At 44.8% G+C, this 19,873-nt stretch overlaps 1 protein-coding gene and 1 long non-coding RNA gene across 3 annotated transcripts; one reads left to right on the forward strand and one right to left on the reverse strand.

The window, feature by feature from the left end:
* Positions 1-144: 144 nt before the first annotated feature.
* On the reverse strand, positions 145-4,111 carry LOC125705138 (uncharacterized). 2 transcript variants are annotated; one of them, XR_007381441.1, is made up of 6 exons: positions 3,980-4,107; positions 3,598-3,712; positions 3,389-3,468; positions 2,940-2,983; positions 1,496-2,150; positions 145-1,163 (listed from the first exon to the last, which is right to left on the reverse strand). It is a non-coding gene; the product is annotated as an uncharacterized LOC125705138 (long non-coding RNA). The 2 variants fall into 2 exon arrangements; XR_007381440.1 differs by having other exon boundaries at positions 2,940-3,468; positions 3,980-4,111.
* Positions 4,112-8,172: 4,061 nt separating this feature from the next.
* sepsecs (Sep (O-phosphoserine) tRNA:Sec (selenocysteine) tRNA synthase) lies at positions 8,173-18,226 on the forward strand. Its single transcript, XM_048971659.1, has 13 exons — positions 8,173-8,277; positions 8,572-8,691; positions 8,865-9,019; positions 9,190-9,308; positions 9,782-9,940; positions 10,661-10,814; positions 11,066-11,168; positions 11,485-11,614; positions 12,895-12,986; positions 16,372-16,465; positions 17,117-17,207; positions 17,884-18,064; positions 18,095-18,226. Exons 1-13 carry the CDS (start codon positions 8,224-8,226, stop codon positions 18,224-18,226), a joined length of 1,584 nt encoding a protein of 527 aa, XP_048827616.1. The 5' UTR covers positions 8,173-8,223.
* Positions 18,227-19,873: the final 1,647 nt, after the last annotated feature.

Genomic DNA, 19,873 nt, shown 5'->3' on the forward strand with positions numbered 1-19,873 from the left:
GTGATATAGCTCTTATTGAAAAATGGAAAGTCAGTTATTTCACAGATAAAAACTATTTAAACAATTTACAAACGTGATTGTGCTTCATTATTCCAAACAAATGAATGAATAAAAACAGACAAATACCTGAACAAACAAACAAGTAAACAAACAAGCAAATGAACGGATAGATGGATGGATAAATAACCATATTCAAGTTTACCAGCTGGTAGCAGTTGACCAGCTGGTAAACTGAGCTTGATGCATTGTCATCACAATATAATGTGGTCCTCAACGATATTAACATACACACTAAGGAGATTTGCTCAAAGGTTCTTTGCTATGGCAACAGAGTCTATTTTACAATGGCTCATTTCTAGTCTCAATGACTATCTCTTGATGGTATTTAATTAATGCATTTTTCCCAGAAAAGAATTATTGTTCTGCCAGGGTACAGGGAAAATTGTATGAATTACCTGGAACCAGCATACAGGTATCGGATGTAGGCACAACATGGGGTGCGACCTTTAGTCCGTAAGATTGACAAGAGAAAACCTTCATCTGTCATAGTGATTGCAGGTGGCTGCTCTCTAATGAGGAGAGCACAGGCTGCAGTACGGTGGCTAAATTTAGACTCTGAAGCCCAGTCATGCGAAGTGCTAAATTGAAAATCTACATCATCATTTCTGATGCATGGAGTTGCGGAACAAGTAGAACGATTTGGAAAACAAGCAGAGGTTTCATTTCACTTCTGCAATTTATGATTCAAATATAATTTACTATTCAAGATTCCAGAGCTTACGAATAAACCTCTTGAATCTTGAACAGCAAATTACATTTTAATGAATTATCGATAAGGCCAAAGCAGAAATAAATATTGGTCTGCTGTACATTGTTGGCTTAAATGCCATGTGCAATGCAATACCAGTCAAAGCATTTTTTGTCTTTCCAATACAGCAATGAGTCAAAACACACCTCCAGGCTAAGAGAGATTTGGCAAAAAGAAAAATGCTGTCATAAATGTCCCGGCCACCGAAATCAGCCAGTAGAGATGGTTTGTGGTCAGTTTGATCAGAAAATAGAGGAAAAATATCCAGCAAGTGCTCAGCATATGTTGAAACTCCTTCAAGATGGTCAGGAACGCTTTCCAGGTGGCTACCTCATGGTTCCGGCCGAGGGAATGACTAGAATCACAGAAAACACTATTGCCAGCACGTACAAACATACCAGAATCCTTTTTGTGATTCAGTGCCAAATATGAAGTACATGACAATGTTACAAGACATAAAGGAGAAACTCTTCAAAAATCATGTGTAAAGATAGGAACGGAAACAAAAATGCAAAAAGATGCATGCGCATGATGTGTTATGACATGAAATTAACGTATAAATTAAACTAGTGCAAGAACAAACAAAAAGGTCATACTTTGTAGTGCAAGTTGAAACAGTATTACACGTATAGCATGTCACACAAGGGAAAGGTACCAAGCGGGTTTATATAGGGGCTGGATGGCTACCCAAAAAAAGAGAGAAACTGTGGAAATGATGCGAGGTCAGGGTTAGGGACCTCCTCCGTGAGGGCAATTTGGTGGGCGGGGCAGACATCAAGGCAAAGGGTGGCTACTTCGACAAATCTAAAATATACAATTTTTTTGTAAGTTTTGCTTTAATTATCACTACTATAAGCACTGTATAACTCCACAGTGGTATTTTCAGAATGCTGATGTCTTCTCTTTTATCCTACAATATATAAAATTTAGGGTTGGGACTTGATAAAAAAAAAAATCCAATTAATTAGAAGCTTTGTAATTAATTTATCGAAATTAATCACATTTCAATTTTCACACGAGAATAATAAATTTAAGTTTGGTTGATCCCATCAGTCTACTAAACAGACCAATAGATGAGTGCAGAAAACACAGAGCAAACTCTTTTCAGAACACTGGAAATTTTGACCAAAAATGTTAAAGTACTGACTGACAGCTGCTCCCATATTTCAACATCGTGTATGAAAAACCAAACAATTCCATTTCAGTCAAAAATTCCCTCAAGTATCCCTGGCCAAAAATAAACACACCAACAGTTCAAGATAAAGTGCTATGTCTACCATCTAAAATGGTATAATTACTTACCTTAAATACTTACCTGATAAGCTGTTAAGTGGTTCACGATCTGTAAAAAGGTAATATAAACACTGAAGTGCTAATCGCGCAAGCGCACCAAAGGGATTTACAACGTTATATTAGCATCCCGCTAGTCGCTAGTTAATTTAACCGCATGTAAGTGCAAAGTATTTATTGTGTATTATTTGAGTTGTAAAATATGTATTATGTGTTCAGTTTCACAGTGCCTCTTTTAGTAAACATCTCAAACTGCAAGATTAGCTTCCCGGATGTTTATTGAAGGAGCGTGTTAGCTATCTGTCAAGCTAAAAACTGCGCACTCACATTAGCAAAGACAGAATAGTGCGAATAAAATGCGTTAATTCTTTTAATTCGTTATTTGTCCGTAATTAATTAATCGAAATTAAAGTCCCAGCCCTAATAAAATTGTAAAAATAAAGAAAACCTGTCATGTATATGAATTTCATCATCATCATTAATATAACAATGCACACTATACTTATTTTGCTGTAAATAATGTAAATGTTGGCCCAATAAAATATTGACCAGAATCTGGACCAGTTTGTCAGGGTCACATGAAAACTGACAGGAGCTACATTAATAGCTTACTCCTGACTACTGTTGTAGAAGTGGATTCCTTGCACAGAATATGTGCTAGAAAGACGTTCAAGTGAAAAAGCAGTGTGATTCTGCTATGCTCTGGAGTCGGGCAAACTACTGCATGTGTATCTCTGCACCTCATTAGGAATGTACCTTACTGTTACTTAAGTAACATGTTTAGTAACATGATTTGGAAGGAATGCTATCCGGTACTTTTTTGGGTAAATAAAACCATTACCCAGAGTTCCATGCTGAAAGTAATGCACCAAGACTACTGTAGCTCTGGAACACAGGAGAAAACAGCATCAGTGCCACAGCATCAGTGAATCACAAGTTGCACTTATTTGCATAAGTGGACAGTTCAGATCCAGAGTGTAAAAATCCAGACCGAGGTTTTGTTTTAGCCAACCAGTTGAACATAAAGAGTCACAGTCACAGAGTATGCAACTGGTTGTTTGAAACAAAATCCTGGCCTGGATTTTTACTTTCTGAATCTGATCTATCCACCGCTGTTCTTTTGTGACATGATCATTCCAAGCAGATTTAATGGATTTGATGCCTTAACATAATGAATTTTGCAGAATTACCACTAGGGGGACAATCATTATTCTACCAAATGCATAAACATGCTTCTGCTGCCCTTTCGGTTCTCGTGGTCTTTCATCACCACCAGATGGAGGCACTGACCAGGTGTGAGTTACCCCGCCCCCTTCTGGCAGACACAGTGATCTTTCTTCAGGTCTTGTTGGCTGTGATTTGGAGGATGTCTAGCAATGTAAATTACACCACGCAGGGTGATGTATCAATTAAACTGGTTAATAAATACGCCCAGTAGCATATTATTAGGAGGTTAACATTATTACTTGTCCTTTATAAGTTTAGCAAAACCTACTCACTGTTCTTGCTCTACAGAACGCCATGTGGTTCTGAACATGCCAGGTGCGGGTCCAGTGCCAAAACGTCCACCCGTCCATCTTCTAACCACTCCAGCACAGGGTGAAAAAAAGAGGCCTGCATTTCAGGCAGCAAAGGGCACAAGGAGGAACCGAGTCAGAGCACAAGCATTCGCAGACTGCGGGCAAATAGAGCGGCACCAAATCATTTCACTATATACCGCAAGGGATATCTGGCACAACAACACGTAAACATACAAACTCTGTACACACAGAACTAGAGCAGCATTTGATCCCCCAAACAACTTACTTCTACTAAAAAAACAGCTAAAAAATAGTAAGAAAAGCCTTTTAGCTGTTAGGTTGACTATGACAGATATTTCACCTGTTCGATTCACCTGCTTTCTCTATCCCTTTGAATTCTCCCTGTTGTCCCCAAGGAGTGATTTCATCGTGACTTAATCTTTACTGTGGGAAAGCAGATCAGTATAAATAGATAGTCTCTGCGCCAGACCCGTGTCAGATACCTCACCGTAAATTATAAGGCAGATTAAATCATGCTGGATGAGTCAGAATGAGAATCTCCTAATTCCGAAGTGGATGGTGCTGCTGGCCTCCTTGCAGGAGATGGAGTCACTTGCAGCCTGAAGGCTGCTGGCTTGAGTAGCAGGAGAAGCAGTGCAGTTGTACTGAATTGCTCAGATGTTCACTGGATTCATTATAAATGGATAAGAAAAGCTGTAAATAATTTTGGAAATGATAATGCAATGAGACACCGTAATAATGCTGTAAATCTAATACCATCCCAATGCTTCTGCACCACTGAGGATATGATCTGTAGGTGAGGGAGGTTGTGGAGGTACGCAGCCTCCTTCCGGTGCTTTCCATTCCTCTGAGGAGGTGCAGCCTTAGCTTAGTGTCCGTTATCCAGCTTCACTCCTCATAAAGGAACTTAAGTTCAGGTTCAGATACACCCACCTCCTACCCACTCAACAGACAGGATAAAATTAGACAGCTATTTAAAAAACTAGACCTGCCTCCACAAGTCCAGGGAGATCAGTTACTTTCAGTGGCCTCATTAAAATGGCAGGTGTTAAATCATGGCTACTACAGTATTAATCAAAACTGAGCTGCAGTTCATCCTCAGAACTAGCCTAAGGGCCTGCCTAACGTGCTAAACACTAACACGTACTACAAAAAGCGACTCTACAAAATCAAAGCTACAAAAACATGCAGTGCAATAATTAACCAGAGAAGATTTTTTTTCCCCCATCCCACCACCTGATGGCGCCTTTTCATCCTGTGCTTCTACCTTCATTTGTAACCGCAGGACTCTTTGAGGTACCTATGGACTCCAGGCTAAGAGCTGATAATGGGACTTTATTTTTGGCATTTTTACTTGAGTGAAAATGATTCCTCCGATGTCTTCTGATGTTTGGTAAGAGCTGTCACCTACTGACAGAATTTCCAAGCATCTTAATTAGCACTTTACTATACCTAGTAACCACCAATATCATTTGCAAGCTTTCCTATTTGTTTTTGGTTAATCACACCTGCATTATGTTAACAGGCAATTCCTGTATGCTCGTATTACTCATTTTGCTATTAATGGATATGTGGTGTAGGGGGAAACACAGAGAGATGAAACACACACATACACACACAGAGATATTCCTGATAATGATTCATAAAAGTGTTAACCTGATGATGAAGGAGAGGATATCCAGATAGTTGTGAGGTCAAAACCTTTAACCACAGAACCCATCGCTGTGTGTCTGACACACAAACCAACTCCAGCGAGGCGCCTCAGCATTCCACCATATGCCATGATGCACTTCTCATCAATCTCTCTGGCAAGTCTTGCTGGACTTTTCCCAGGGTAATTCCACACAAGGCCGCAAAGGTCATGCCTGCATGTAGGTCATTATGAGACCCTACAGGTTTGCACTAGGTTTTTACTCCATGACACTTCATTACTATACACTTTCATCTACATCCCTGTTTCTCAACCCGGTCCTTGGAGACCCCAGACAGACCACGTTTTACCTCCCTCCCAGCTCCCTGCTAGACAGTCCACATTTAGGCAGCAGTAGTAGAGATGGCATGAGGTGCCAAAACACTCCACATTTATGTAGATTGGTGTTTCCCAATCCAGCCCTCAGGGGTCCCTAAGCAGTCCACGAATTTGCAGAAATGTGGACTGTCTGGCAGAGAGCTGGGAGGGAGCAAAACGTGGACTATCTGCGGGATCCTCAATGACTGGATTGGAAAACACTGATCTATATGAATGTGGAGTGTTTTGGCAGTTCATGTCATCTTTACCATGGCTGCATAATGCTGGGCTTGGTTCCTCCTTCAGAGGCACAGCAGCAGGTGCCATTTGGAAGGAATTTGATATAAGAAAGTGAAAGGTTTTAACCTGGTGCATGAATTTATTAATTCCTTGCTGCTGTGATCATGTTTGTCGTTTGAGGAATGGAGTAACCTCACGCTGAAATGTTAATCAGATCTCAGGGTACTTTGCAACCTCCAGATTATAAAGGAGATAATCTTGTAATTTTCCTCACTTGTATAACTGGACACTGTAGCAAGGCTACAGGTGTAAAACTGCAAAGTTTTACTTAAAGACCTGGATCTGTGAGGAAATAGCCAGCCCTAATAGGTTGCTCTTTAAGCAGGTTTGGATACTAGAATCTACTGAGCAAAAGAATAGTGAGCTAATAGCATTGTAACACGAGCCTTTTTGAACATATAACTAAAAATATTGAGCCGAACCTGTTCTGTTTTTTGAGGTCTCCTTGATGTCTGCATGCTGAATGATGGCCAGTGAGTGAGAAATACCACTGCAGTCTGATAAACTATATTGGGGGCCAGTTGGGAGGAAGTCAGAGCCGAAAACAGAAATTGTTTGTAAATATCTGTAAATAAAGGCCCCCGTCATGGGGCCTTATGGGTATGCAGAGTGTGAGTCTCGAAGGTCATTATGTATACACACCCAAAGTGACAGACAGGCGGCACTGTGTAAATAGCATATAAATTAAATGGCAATGTCTACATGGATCAGTTGGATAAGCAGTCGGAAGATGGATGGATGGACGGAAAATCCTCAGGCTATGTATCTATGGCTTTGGAAATTTGTCATCCCGTGGGAGTTGCAGGGGTTGCTGAAGTAAATGCAGCAAACTGAGCACGGATTTGCACCTATATCCTTTTTGAAGACAATCTGCCTGTCTGTCTTTGAGGCTTTACAGGAGAGGAGTAGCTTGGGTGTGAAAACATGAGCACTATAGCATGAAATCGTTCTTTTTTTCTTGTTTTCCATGACGTGGCCGCGGTACGTGTGTCTTTAAGAAAAGGCATGTAGAATGTGGCGAGCTGTCATCGGTGCTTTGGGCCGTGTGAGGCATGCATGGCAGCCCGGCACTGGCTCCCGAGATTCTGCTCGATGCCAGACGAGGGACGAGACGCAGCCAGACAGTCAAAGAGACGACCTGAAGATGGGTGCGAGCTCAACAGCACGACAACCGAATGCAGATCGGCCAAGCACCAGTATTTTGATGTGCTTTCTGGAGTCCTCAGACAGATGTGAAATCAATGAGAGGAATGTTCTTGAAATACATCTATCCACATTCCAATCAGTTGTCCTTTCTTTCAATGAAACAGTAAAAAACATAAACGTAAATATCTATTACCTGGAAACTTTTTAAATTAGAATGAATAATAAAGCGAATTAATAAAAGGGTATTTTTCTTTGTGAAAGCATTAATGTGGACGGATTAGAAGCCTGTCCTGAAGAACCTATTCTATATATTTTTAACATACTTCACATACACTTTTTAAATAACTTAATTACTGAAATGCAAGTACGACTTTAATTAAACAGGATGAAAGCCACCGAATGCTTCTTGCAACATGGTTATAACATAAACCATATGTCATTATCATATTCTTCATCTTCACATTGTCAGTGACACAGTGGCTGAGCAGGTCAGATCAGGACAAGGTCACAGACTCCATTTTATTCTGGAGGATCCCCAGATGTTACCAACCCAGCTTGGAGATATGATCCTTCCTGCATGTCCCAGGTCCACCCCCGCCGCCTTCGCCCAGCAGGGCACTCTTGGAACAGGTCCCACTACCTCAGCTGACTCTTCTCAATCCGAAGGAGCAGCAGCTCTATTTCAAGTTCCCACCGGATCTCCAAATTTCTCATCCTGCAGTGATCCCACCAACCACAGCATAGTCATTTTGGCTACTTATACCCCTGACGGTTTTCTTTTAGGCTTTAACCATAGCTCATAGGTGGAGATCGTTTTCCAAGGGCGTATCTTAGCCTCAGATTCTCTCTAAAATGATAAATATGAGCCACTTTTAACGGAGGTCAACTACTTCATTATTATAATCACCATCATCATCATTATTATTATTATTATTACTTGTTGTAGTTATTAAATTTTGTACTGCCTTTGCAGCAGATTTATATATAAAAACCGACAAGGGCAGATTGTAATTTTCATAGCTGGGGTGTCACTGAAAACGTCATCGGATAGAAAGCGTCTCGTAACTATGGCGACGGCCGTCTCGGCACACATTACGGCGCTCTGTGACGTTTATATCCTGCGCCTGTTAATGTTTCTTTTCGGCAACTGTCACGGTGCAAAGGTGGAAGTTGTAGCAGATTCGGTAGCAGTTTTTTTCTATTTAACTACCACGCTTTTAACTTTAGAATAATAGCTTTTAAAGGGATTAGCGTATTATTTCCTCACTTCTCTAAACCACATTTTAAAAGTTGATAACATAGATAGCTTCAGCGATGTGTGCGAATAGTCAAGTGAAACTTTAGTACTTAACGATTACTTAAATTAGAACAAATGTCGTATTTATTTCATGCAAAATCACATTTCCGTCTGTCTGTTCAGCCACCCAAGTTATATATTGAATTTTTTTTTTTAATGTAAATTGCTTTATTTCATCTAGGCAAAAATGAACAGTGAAAACTTTTCGATAAGTGAGAAGATTGTGTCGGCCTCGTACATAAGGCAGGGATTGCAGGCACGTCGCAGTCATGAACAGCTGATCAGACTGCTGCTGGAACAGGTACCGTTACATACAGCGCTTAAGCTTTAACATGAGGGCTCGCTAGCAGGGGACCTCTTGTAAGAACCGATGGTCATGAATGAGAATTGTATAGTAAATCGCAATAACGTGAATACAAGTCATTTCCAACTAGAAGACGTGTAACAGGCTGCGGCATTTAATTGTCTCCGAAGGGAAAGTGTCCAGAAGAGGGCTGGAGTGAGAGCACGGTCGAGCTCTTCCTGAACGAGCTGGCGGTGATGGACAGCAACAACTTCCTGGGGAACTGTGGGGTCGGGGAGCGAGAGGGCAGGGTGGCGTCCAGCCTGGTGGCCCGGAGGCACTATAGGTGAGCTCAGTCTCATCGCTGAGGGTGGTTCAAAAAGTGTTAATACAAAGCAGCTTTTGTATCCTGCAAACTTCACGTCTAACTGGGCTGGTGATTAACCTGTTTTTCTTACTATAGTAATGTAGTCAATTTCATTGGTAGAATTAAGTGCTGAGTGCTTCTTTCTGTAGGCTCATCCATGGGATTGGCCGCTCTGGGGACATCGCTGCCATCCAGCCAAAGGCTGCGGGTTCGAGCCTGCTGAACAAGCTCACCAACTCCGTGGTGCTGGATGTTCTAAGAATGGCTGGTGCGTTGAGGTTGTTAGACACCTGCCTTTATCCATTTAGATCAGGGTCAAATCATGGTCCTCCATGTCCAAGCACTGCTGATTTTCCTACCTGTGAAGCCTCTGTGCCCAGTCAGAATCAGTAATTATTAAACCAACTACCTGGAAGAACTGAACACATGGCCTGGATTTAGAATCGAGGACCAGATTTGAATTTAGTTGATAAAAGTCTAATATAGTTCACTTTACCAACAGTGAAGTTCTGCTTCACTTTTGCAACTTTTGCTTTTTGATATGAACAGTCTGGGTGGTTATTGGGGTCTGTGCAGATGAGGCAGAGCTCCTTACAGCTGATGGTTTGCCCGTCTGTGACACTATTGCTTGTCTGTGACACTATTGCTTGTCTGTGACACTATTGCTCGTCTGTGACACTATTGCTCGTCTGTGACACTATTGCTCGTCTGTGACACTATTGCTCGTCTGTGACACCGCAGGTGTGCGAAGCGCCTCCAGCTGCTTCGTGGTGCCCATGGCGACGGGCATGAGCCTGACACTGTGCTTCCTGACCCTGAGGCATCGCCGGCCCAAGGCGCGTTACATCATCTGGCCGCGCATTGACCAGAAGTCCTGCTTCAAAGCCATGGTCACGGCAGGTGAGCGAGGAGCCCCGTCCACCTTCAGCAAGGCCCCGCCACTCTATAGAGCTCAGTCACAAAGTGAAATAAACAGAAACACCTAAACAACTTGATTTCCTGTCGAGTAACCATCAAAAAAAAGCCGGGATCTGCTAAGAAATGAAGAGCTAAGGTCGAGTAATCGAATGACTGCTTTCATTGTCATTTTCCTGTTTGGTTTTCATTACATTCGTCTGATGCTTTCCAATTTTATGTTTGTAATTTATGTGGGCTTTTGGGATTTGAACCTATGACCTTTGCATTATAAGAGCAACACTCTACTTGTTGAGCTATAGGTTACTTGGATGTGATGTGCATCATTCCAGCTGCAGTGACACTGTATATACTGCAGTTTTCCTGCATTTCTGGAGCTACGATTCTGCGCAGGTCATTTTCAGGATTGGTGTTGTTGCTCTCGGTCGATCAGGACTTGGGTGGAAGCATTATACTGTCCGGAGTGTAAAGCAGAAAAGCCCGAAACAAGAGAAATAGTCCCAATACATTTCCTTTCCTGTTGTGGTTTGAATAATTAGGCAAATAGTGCAGATCTTCTGTGTAGGGAATGAGTCGTGAGCTTGTCTATGCATCTAAGTCTGCACTTTTTTTGCATTTCCATAGTTTGCTTTAAACAGGAGCTGCGCGTTTACCTGGCTGTTCCCTGATGTTCTTTGGGTTGGGTGGGGGCCGGGTGCCGGGCAGGTTTTGAGCCTGTGGTGGTGGAGAACTTGCTGGAAGGTGATGAGCTGCGAACAGATCTGGAGGCGGTAGAGAGGAAGATCCAGGAGCTGGGTGCCGAGAGTGTCCTGTGCATCCACTCCACCACGTCCTGCTTCGCCCCCCGCGTCCCTGACAGGTACCTGCTACCTGCACGACCTGCTGTGAACAGTAGGTGGCACTGTAGGAAACACCCTCCGGGTTAAGCCCCAAAGGAAAGTCCTTTGTCGTACCGTTCAACTGACTACAACACTCCATTCATCAATAATATCCCAAGATAAACATGGAAGGTTTAAAAAAAAAGTCTCTGCTCTTTTTGCGGAACTGTCTGTTTCCACAGAAATATCGTAATCATTCAGAGAGACAAATTTCTCCCCTTTAACGTTGCAGGTTGGAAGAGTTGTCTGCAATGTGTGCGAAATACGGCGTCCCTCACATAGTGAACAACGCGTACGGTGTGCAGTCCTCCAAGTGCATGCACCTTATTCAGCAGGTGAGTGCTGCTCATGCCTCCGCACCTGTGTTGGTTTCACTTTAAATTTTATTGCATATCCTTTGGCAGTCATGCTTAATATATTCCCTGGTTTTGCATCGTGAACTTCAGTTGAGGTTTTTAGACACCTGCCTTAATCCATTTAGATCAGGGCTATTCAAATCAATTGCTCCAAGCACTGCTGATTTTCCTGTGAGGCTAGTCATAGCTACAGTAAATCTGTATAAGAAACTGTAAAGTATAGGCGTTTTAGGTACAGTTTTAACATGCTTATTTCTCTTTTTCTGTTTTAATAATTCCTTTAAAATGGCCCCAGGGAGCTCGTGTTGGAAGAATAGACGCGTTTGTACAAAGTCTCGACAAGAACTTCATGGTTCCAGTAGGTGGCGCCATAATAGCTGGCTTCAGTGAGCCCTTCATTCAGGAGATCAGCCGCATGTACCCTGGTAAGCAGGTGCCAGCATCTCTGCCTTTGTTTGGGTGCAACATGCCTGTGCTAACGGACCTTCTACTACTGTAACTTGTATAACTTGATTCCTCTTATTGTCCTTATTAGGGTTTTATCTCCCACTTATCACAAAAGAATTTTGCTGCCAAACTATAACATAACATAAAGTTGTTGATCTCATTCGTGCGTGAGATGATATGTTGAGGTAATTTACTAAATAAATGCAACTATTAGGTACTACTAGTTGCAATGGCATTAGGTATAATCCAGTATGTTCAGGACGTCTCTCTGGGTACTGATGCCACGTTTCTATGATATTTGTATATGTATCAATGATAGTGCTTTACAGGCGACTTACTCAGGGCTACATAATGCTTGCCTTTTGCTTTTCTTTTTTGCAGTCCTGGCAGGCTGTACTGCAGATTGTTTGCTACTGTATTTCTGTGTGTGTGTGTGTGTGTGTGTGTGTGTGTGTGTGTGTGCGTATGCATGCGTGCGCCTGAACGCGTCGTGTTTCCTCTCTCCCTTGCTGCAATAGAGGCCTGTGAGGTATAGATATTCAATTTCTAGATAGCTTGGATGTTTCTTTGCACGATCTGCCTGCTCGCTATAATCTTGTCTCAATAGAGCTACTTTGAAGGCTGGTCATTTCTGTATTGGCAGTTTAGCGCCCCAGGGCTCACAGATACTGTATGTTGCTGTATGTTACTCGCATACTGTATGTCGCTTACTCTAGCGAGTCATACCACACCTCTTACTCATTTCTGATGCCTTTTTCGTATCGGTGATTTAATATGGCTGTTGTGTGTTGTGTGTGTAATATATATAGTGTCTTAGCTCCACCTCCACTTTTCCACGAGCAGCTCTTTGGTCAGACAGTAATGCTGTCATATCGCACAGAAAGTCTCCCTTAGGTTGCGGTGTCGTTCGCACCTCTAGCTGTGAGCTGCTGCTGACCCCCCCCCACCACCCCAGTTCTGTCAGAATGAGCTGCATTAGCTGTGTGTGCTCTTCTTTTTTTCTTTTTTTTTTTGGGGCAGGGGGTTGGACTTTGACCTGTTTCGATTAGCTTGCCATTATTACATGGCTCCCTGGAGTCTCTTTTTATGGAGATCAGTGGAACCGCTTCTTTAAGGGGGGGGGTGGTCCATCCACCCCAGGCCATGTTGGCAGACTGAGGAGTGATGCACGCTGCAGTTGGTGCAGTGGAGGCCTTAGGTCTTTGGAGTAGGTCGTTGATTTTCCCCAGCAGAGGGTGACGGTGCTCCATGCCCCCAGGTCGAGCCTCTGCTTCCCCTTCGCTGGATGTGCTCATCACCCTGCTGACCCTGGGGGCCAACGGCTACAGAAAGTTGCTGAAGGAAAGGAAGGTAAGCCTCTCCCCCCGCTTCAGATGATGTATGAATACGCTGAAGGTTAATACACAGAAAGAAACCCCCCCCCCCCAGCCGATCAGTTTTTTCAGAGCCCGTCGATATTTCATATACGGCTCACATATGATCTCATCTGCAGGGATAAGACGGTCCCTTATATCCTCTTAAAACCTAACAACTGTGAATAATTCAAGAGCCAAAAATTGAATTCTCCACTAAAACGGGCCTTCAAGGTAGATAAGTCTGTTTTGAGCTCAGTAGCCTAAGGCCTTGCATAGCACAATATGCCACTATTTCTCACTTTTAGTCAATCAAGGTGAAGATTTCAGTTAAACATTAATTAATTCCTAGCAGGGCTGTTCATGGTCTGTGTGAAGTATGAGCTGGCTGGTGGACTGTAGGGGGCGGTAGGGGGCTGTAGGATTTTTGAAGGGGTGTGGCCCCGCACATCCCATGACAATGGTGCAGACTGCATCACAACGCATCCCACTGTGAGCTTGGACCGCAGCCAGGGGAGCAGTCTGTGAGCAGATGCCCTGCCCCCCCCCCCCAGGCTTCATTCACCCCCCCACGTGAAGAAGAGCTATTTTGGTGCCTTGTATCCCGGCGCTTGCTCGTTAAGCAAGAGGGGGTGGAGAAAATGGCTCGGCATTAGGTCCGCGGCCCGTCGTCTTAGCGCTAACTGTTCCTCTTTTCGGGAAGGTGTGAGATTTGCACCCACTTATCACAAAACAGGCAGGAAAGCCGGTTGCATGAGTCCGCCCCATGTCCTTCTGGGGGAGAAGGATTTCACAGCGACCCCGCAATCGGCGCACTTGTGACCCGCACGCCAGGTTTGACATTTGCTGTGAGCTGTGCAGAGTCACACTTCGGCTCTGAGGTGCGTCACTGTTTGGGTTGTAGGTCACCTGGGGAGGAGCAGCAGTTGAGGTTCATGTTATATTTAACTGATCGCTGTACGCATCCCTCTGACTGAGCTTCTGCCATAAGGGGCCCTGTGTTCCTGGCCATGGCGGTCTGATCTTAAGGTCACCGTATCTGTGAAAACATTGGCCAGGTTCTGCAGCTCTCTGTTACATGGCAACGAGTCACGGCCCAATCAGCGTTAACCCTGTAGGTGCCATTTTCAACATTCAATCAGCCACACAGCTTCTGCTGCTTAATTTAGAGTACAATCATGATATGTTATTAATCTCTTATACAGTAAAATCCAGTTATAAAATCCAGTTATAAGATATAAGAGATTTTTTTTTCTAAGCCTATTTACTGCATGTATTTTGTTTGAGGTTTTTCAAGGGACCTGGCAAAACAGTCCGTTATATCCAAAGTCCTTTATATCCAGAGTTGCTGTATGCCCAGAACACAACTACAGGAAGCCATTTACTCATGCCAAACCCCAGCAGACACACTTGTGTTATAGATTATTATATTGTACATGTAGTAATCCAACTTTACCTGACCAGATGCGTGACTATTAATAATCCCGACTCCATATCTGTGCTGGATATCACCGGCACGCCACGCGCCTTGTAGGCGGAGCCTGCATGTCCGTTATAGCGAACAAAACTACAGCTAAAAAGCAGCCCTGGGGACCAAATTGTTTGACCGTTATAAGCGGAATTTCGTTATATACAAGTCTGCTATATCCGATGCTTTTTCTGCATGTTCTTAAAGGTGTACAGCCGGGACCAGCGGACCTCGTCCGTTATAGACGATATTCCGTTATAAGCGAGTCCACTATAGCGGGATTTTATTGTCATTCTGCTCTCGCCTACCCCATTTTGCCTTCTGTGGGACACAGACACGTAGAGCTCTGGAAAAAATTGAGACCACAGGAAGATTTTCTGTTTCATTCATTTCTCAAAATATGGGTGTGCACCTATATAAAATATACGTTTCTTTTTTTTGCAAACTCCAGCCTGGCTTCTGTGTTTCTCATTGGTGAAGGGCTTCTCCTTTACTTTATGGATCTCCAGTCCTGCTTCTAGGAGCCTGTTATGAATTGTTCTAGCAGTTCACTTCTCACCATTTAATATTTCCCATTCTTTTTGAAGGTTACCTGGGGTCATCCTTCAATTTAGGCGAAACTGCCAGATAACTTGTGACTCTTCTCTGGCATTAGAAAGTTGCTTCTGCCCTCTCCCTGACTGGTTTCTGGTCACTCCCAGTGTCTCCTGCTTCACCTTGTTCTTGTGTCCTGCTGTCTTAGACACTTTGAGCCTGGAAGCAGCCTGCCTCGCAGTGTAGCCCTCTGCCTGGAAGACCAAGGTTAAACCAGGATTTTAGGATGTAGATTTTCACAAATATAGAGTGGTCTCCTCTTTTTCTCCAGCACTGTATAGAGTGAGATCAAGCTTGGGGGGTCACATTGCAGGGTTAGTGTGCTCTTGTAGCTGGGGGTTAAAGGCCTTGCTTAAGTGCCCACAAGCATGCGGCTTTTCTGATGAGGCTCGACCCAGCAACCTTCCGGTCACAGAAAACGCAGCCCCCAACTTTAGGGCAGTACCTTGCTTGATGCTATTCCCAGAAACCACCCAGGATTGTAATGCACCTATAATCCCGGTACTCTGACAGAGCTCACATTCCAGTGGTGGAGGTAATTGGAGGGGCTGGGGGTGCGCCAAACATCTCCCCTAAGCTGAGTGCTTTCTGATCAGGTCTCATAACCGCACGTGTGTGAGAGTCCCGCCTAGTCCCAGCTGAACCATTCCCTTAAACTTGCTTTGTGCGCTGCCATCCGCAGCATGATTACACATGAACTCTGAGCTTAGCATTTAGCAACAGTGTTACAGGTAGACTTAACATGGTGGGTCTTTTTGTCCTGCGCAGTGCTAATGTGGTATCAGGATGTGCACAGCAGTCTGGTTTATATTGGTTTTCGAACTGAAATGGGGCAAGAAGGAGGGTGGTGCGACACTAGACATTTCGGGAGGGTTTTGCTGAAGCTAGAGACGCAAACCACCCTGGTCACCTGACTCCTCCGCCCCCAAGATGGCCTTCTCCCATTGCATGTTAAATGCTCACTTGATGCACAAGTAGAGGCAACAGAAGAGAGGGGGGAAAAAAAAAGTTCCAGGCAAAGTATAAAAAGATGTGTGGTGACGCAGGACCGTGCAGCTGAGCATTCTGACCTTGGATGATGTTTGGATGCCTGGCCTCTGTGCACGCCCAAGGCTGCGGCCTGAAATCGGATTTTCAAGCCGAGTTCTGACCTGCGTGCCGCTCGCGGGCATGAGGTGCCGAGATTAGCGATAAATTCCTCTTGTCGAAAGATTAGAGGGGGAGGGATGACAGAGGAGGGTGTGACAGCCAGGGGGGGGGGGGTTTATGTGATGGCAATGTGTGTGAACCTTGTCTTCCATCACGTCTGCGTCGCCTGAAGGAGATGTACACCCACCTGGCGGAGGAGGTGAGCAAGCTGGCTGAAGGTCATGGGGAGAGACTGCTCAACACCTCGCACAACCCCATCTCTCTAGGTAACCCCAAGAACATGGTCAGATCCCACTCTCCCCCCAACTGCTGTCCTCTGCCTTTTCAGCCCTGATTGCCCCCACCAGAGACCCGCTGAGAAACTAAACAGTGACGTAATGGCTAAATGCATTCTTACGTAACGATCACGCAGCTTATTGATATTCCATTTTGTGCTGTGTCTGTATTTACATTTAATGGGTTTAAAGGGGCGGCTCACACCAAAACTGACAAACGATGTATTTTAGTGGGGCCTCGGTGCTGTCTATCCATCTAGATTGTCTGCTGGGAGTTCCTTAGCTTTGGAGATATCTGCCGTAGAAATGTCGGCCTTCCCTTGGATATAATGGGAGTGAATGGCATTCATTCTGTGGTGATTAAAGAGCCAGAAAAATTCAACAGCAACCTTGATAAATAGCACCAAAGCCCCTCTAAGACAACTCAGTTTTGGGGTGAGCTACCCCTTTAAGACACCTATGCACACTATTGTATAAATCATAAATACTCAGCTTCAAGACTCAATTGTTCTTTAAAATTGGCATGAAGCATCTCATTGGTCCGCATGCAGGTTCCTAAATGTGTCATAAAAAAAAGAGGGGGGGGGCAAAGCTGCGTAAGATCTGCCCCATGCCCACTGACCCGCTGTCTCTGGCCCTCAGCGATGTCCCTGGATAGCCTCCAGGCACGGAGCCCGGATGCCGTGACACAGTTGGGCTCCATGATGTTCACCAGACAGGTGTCTGGAGCCAGGTGAGCGTAGATGGGCGGCTCCTGCCCTGCGTCTCGGCCCTGTCTGTATTTTAAACAGGCACCTTTACCGAGTTACATTAGTACTGATGGTGCTGCTCCAGTCTCTGCAAAGGCGCTACAGAATTTCATTTTGCCATACAGACCATGGCTCAGGGGCAGCCAGTTCTTAGCAGATCGACAGGATTCTGTTACCAGAAATAGTCCTTCTCCACTTAACTCTGCATTGGCTTTGCCCAAAACTCACACTTTTTAATTCTGCAAAAGCTAGATTTTTTTTTCTAAACCTGTTTACTGCATGGATTTTGTCTGAGGTTTTTTTTTTAATTGCAAGTACTGTGCCTTTTCTCACACCAGGCAATTATGTAACATAACAGTATGAGCCTTAAATATAGACCTAACAGAAATTTTTCATAAACTCTCTCACTGGGATAGTTTTTTTTAAATCTTTAAAAACTGATCTAGGATCAGTTTACATCGTACCATTATGGTCAGTCAGTTTAGGATGACTTACTGTTTGTTTGTGTGTCTGAGGTCACATATTTTATTTTTAATCTGCTCAGTGGTACAACAGTAGAGCCTGTCTTGGGATGTGTTCCTAAAGCTGCTGTTCTGCTGATCCAGAGTCAGTCAGCATAAGATGTCATGCACCAACCGTAAGCTCTTGTCTATTCTGCAGAGTGGTCCGGCTGGGCGGCGAGCAGGTGATCAGCGGTCACACTTTCAGGGGCTTCATGTCCCACTCGGAGTCTTACCCACGCCCCTACCTCAACGTCGCCTCTGCGATAGGAATCACCCACGACGACGTGGCGCTGTGCATGCGCCGGCTGGACAAGTGCCTGAGGAGCTTAAGGAAGGGGGTGGGGCCAGAAGAGGCGGGGCCAGGGGAGGTGGGGCCAGGGGAGGCGGGGCCAGGGGAGGCGGGGCCAGGGGAGGCGGGGCCAGGGGAGGCGGGGCCAGAAGAGGCAGGGCCGGGGAAGGCGGGACCAGAGGAAACCTGCACAGAGTCCTTGCCTGTCTAATGGAGAACGGGCCGATGATTCTCAGCCGGCTCCTGCCTGTGTCGAGTCTCACTTCTGACCTGAGCTGCAATAAAGCCATGAAAAACATACTCCAGATTTGACCGTTGCATCTCAGAAACTGGAAGTGCTACTTAATTAATGATAATACTTTCCTGTCTTTAAAATGACGCTAGTGACGTTCTCTGCCCTGTGAGAAGGATTATTTTGTGAGTAACTGCATGGAAGAAACAACTGAATAAATAAAAACAGGTATGCTTTGTCATTTAGCATCTTTTTCCTATCTGTGTTGTGACCCTACTGCTGCTACTGACAGGTGTACATTGCTGGGTCCCCAGAATCTGCCTGGGTATCCATACCCTTCAGGGGCCCCTGGTTGTGGGTGGCTGGAGTGTGGAGACTGGCTGGTCCTCGCTTCACTGTCGGTGGCTGGGCAGCAGAGAGGCAACACTGCCTTTTTTTAGCTGTCTGAGGGAGAGGAACCAGAAGCAGGTCGCTCAGCAGTCACCCCCCTACCCTGTGTCCTCCCGCCTGCAGCTTTAAGCTCTTCCAGGAGAGGCGATCCTGCTCCCCCTCATTTGGAGCAGTTGGCAGCTGCTGGCTATGTCCTGTTGACCATCCTCACAGAATATCATGAAATCTGCACTCCAGACGGTCCATGTTTCTGCTCCCTCTGAGGGCTAGGACCCACAGTCAGTCCATGTTTCTGCTCCCTCCAAGGGATAGGACCCACAGTCAGTCCATGTTTCTGCTCCCTCCAAGGGATAGGACCCACAGTCAGTCCATGTTTCTGCTCCCTCCAAAGGATAGGACCCACAGTCAGTCCATGTTTCTGCTCCCTCCGAGGGATAGGACCCACAGTCAGTCCATGTTTCTGCTCCCTCCGAGGGATAGGACCCACAGTCAGTCCATGTTTCTGCTCCCTCCGAGGGATAGGACCCACAGTCAGTCCATGTTTCTGCTCCCTCCGAGGGATAGGACCCACAGTCAGTCCATGTTTCTGCTCCCTCCGAGGGATAGGATCCACAGTCAGTCCATGTTTCTGCTCCCTCTGAGGGGAGGAAGCAAAAAGGTGGACTGTCTGTGGGTCCCCAAGGAAACATTGATATCGTGAATGGGAGCTGCCCATCAATAATGGTCCCTATTCAACTTATGCAGAAGACTTTAAAATGGAATAGTTAACTGGAGTATGTGACCTTTAAACCATGATTTATTTCCATGATTGGCTTCCCATCCAGGGTGTACAGCAGCCTTATGCTATATTGTTACCTGGGCTAGGCTCCACCCCCCCTTCCCGGCCCAGTCCAGGAGGAACAGGTAGAACATAGGTGGACTGATATATTTCTATGAAAACATTTCTTTACGAAAATGTTTAAGGTTTGGTGACATGTGGAGTAGATTGTTCTATAGGAATACAGCAGAATAGAGGAATCAGTTTGACCCTAAGGTAGTATCACTGCTACAGGTGTTAAAATGTGGATTAATAAACATGTCATCATGCCCTTTTGTTAACGAGTAATATATTATGTTTTTTCCCTTCTGGCTACTGTAATGTTTGAGCTGCAGTATATTACATTTCCAGTGATGAATGGTTGCATGTAGCTCTTCACCCTCCCGGTGCTCCCTGATTCTCTTGCACGATGAGGACCT

Source organism: Brienomyrus brachyistius, chromosome 12 (genome assembly GCF_023856365.1).
Source record: "Brienomyrus brachyistius isolate T26 chromosome 12, BBRACH_0.4, whole genome shotgun sequence".
Lineage (NCBI taxonomy): Eukaryota > Metazoa > Chordata > Actinopteri > Osteoglossiformes > Mormyridae > Brienomyrus > Brienomyrus brachyistius.

What these genes read in the sequence shown, in the direction of transcription:
- sepsecs (XM_048971659.1), top strand. Translation starts at nt 8,224, where the DNA reads ATGTTTCTTTTCGGCAACTGTCACGGTGCAAAGGTGGAAGTTGTAGCA. An exon ending in GTGGCCCGGAGGCACTATAG is followed by an intron (nt 9,020 to 9,189) that starts GTGAGCTCAGTC and finishes TTCTTTCTGTAG; the next exon opens with GCTCATCCATGGGATTGGCC. An exon ending in GGATGTTCTAAGAATGGCTG is followed by an intron (nt 9,309 to 9,781) that starts GTGCGTTGAGGT and finishes GTGACACCGCAG; the next exon opens with GTGTGCGAAGCGCCTCCAGC.